This window comes from Nicotiana tabacum, chromosome 18 (assembly GCF_000715075.1).
Source record: "Nicotiana tabacum cultivar K326 chromosome 18, ASM71507v2, whole genome shotgun sequence".
Lineage (NCBI taxonomy): Eukaryota > Viridiplantae > Streptophyta > Magnoliopsida > Solanales > Solanaceae > Nicotiana > Nicotiana tabacum.
Genome location: NC_134097.1, coordinates 160909137 through 160910954, shown reverse-complemented (window position 1 = coordinate 160910954; position 1818 = coordinate 160909137). Strand labels below are relative to the sequence as shown.

The 1818-nt window shown below is 31.1% G+C and overlaps 1 protein-coding gene across 1 annotated transcript; it reads left to right on the top strand.

The window, feature by feature from the left end:
• Positions 1–224: 224 nt before the first annotated feature.
• On the top strand, positions 225–800 carry LOC142172796 (uncharacterized). Its single transcript, XM_075236488.1, has one exon. The coding sequence runs from the start codon at positions 225–227 to the stop codon at positions 798–800; it is 576 nt and encodes a 191-aa protein (XP_075092589.1).
• The last annotated feature ends 1018 nt before the right edge of the window (positions 801–1818 follow it).

The window sequence follows — 1818 nt, the reverse complement described above, 5'->3', positions numbered from 1 at the left end:
CAATGTCATTCATATAGAAACATGGAACAAAGCTGCAGTGAGTAAATTGCTGTGGAATCTGTGCACAAAAAGGACAAATTATGGGTAAAGTGGATCCATATTTACTATGGGAAAGGAAGGAATATTTGGGAGATTGAGGCAAAACAGGCATCTTGGATCCTGTCGATCCTAAGGCAAAGAAGTACATTATTGAGGCTGGATTGGAGCTGAACGACATACAAGAAATGAATTACTTCCCTATCAAATTGATGTATCAGAAGCTGAGAGGTGTGCAACCTAAAGTTCCATGGAAGAAATTGGTATGTAACAATTATGCCACTCCTAGATGGGTTTTCATATTAAATCTAGCAATTCAAGGCAGATTAACTACTAAGGAGAGATTATTACGATGGGGAATGCAAGTTAAGAAGGAATGTGTATTATGTGGTTGGGCAGATGAGACGACTAGTCACCTGTTTTTTGAACGCATTTTTTCAAAAGAAATCCGGCAAAGGCTGCTGAACTGGCAAGGTATTAATAAACATGTGAAGATATGGGAAGATGAGATTCACTGGGAAACTACAGAAATGAAGGGTAAGAACTCAATTGATGAAATCTTTAGAATGACAATAGCTGGTGCGGTGTATTACATTTGGCAAGAGAGGAACCTAAGGCTATTCCAAAACAAGCAGCGGAATGTGATATCTATCCTCAAGGAGGTGGTGCAGGATCTGTTTGTGAGAGGAGGCAAGAAATACAAGCTAGCCAGTAGACTCAGACTTAAATTTCTATCCATAGTGAGCAGAAGAGATAGGGGTTGAGAAGTACGCTAGGCATTGGGGCCTTCTGTCCAATAGCCTAGTTACTAGGAGTAAATGAGTTGTCTTTTTCTTTCTTCTAGCGATCTGTACTTATTGTCATTGGTAATAAAATTTCTTTATTTCTCAAAAAAAAAAAAAATAACGAGATTCCACTTTCATTATATGTCAATTTTGTTAGTGACTCGTTATTTCTACTATTAGGAGGTATAGTTTCAAAAAATAGAATAATAAAAAAAAATTAAAAAAATAAATTATAAGCAATTACATGGAATCACAAGAAGTAAAGATAAAGAAATAAAAGATTAAAAAATATATTTTAAAATTTCAAAAGAAATTAAAAAGTAAAAATAAAATTATAAAATTAAAATAACAGAAATAAAAAATTATAAAGAAAATAATTTAAAATAAAAACAAATAGTAAAAAAACTAAAAAGCAACCTTGTAATTACACAATGTAATTACTACCAATTCTCACCTCCCCTTGAGAATTGGAGAGTGTAATTACACCCCTCTAATTACACTCAATTTCATGCTCACCAAATAATTACTTGACCAAACAAATATGTCAAACTATGTAATTACGCTCAAATCCATTTTCAAGATGGTTTTCCAAACAGGCTCTTAAGCGTTAAAGAAAAAGGGCTTTGCTTATTCACTTTTCTCTCTCTTCTTTAAACAAATAGGAGTAATATGTATATAAAGAAATTTTCATCTAGTTCCTCAATTATACCATAAAATCGAATCCTAAAAATGTTGGATGATATCTAAATAAAGTAAATATTATTTTTATAACTAAAACCCAAGTAGATAAATAGAATATACCATGCGTTTTGAAGATTTTTGTACCTAGTTAATATGACTAAATAAATGAAATATTTCATATATTTTTAGGTATAATAATATTATATACTTTGTCTTCAAAATACATAATATATATTATACATAGACACACACTTAATACATGAGGTAAAATTTATTATGTGGGGCAAATTAAACATGATTTAAGGAATGAATGTAA

Excerpts from the sequence above, each read along its gene's own strand:
- LOC142172796 (XM_075236488.1), top strand. The coding sequence starts at position 225 with ATGAATTACTTCCCTATCAAATTGATGTATCAGAAGCTGAGAGGTGTG.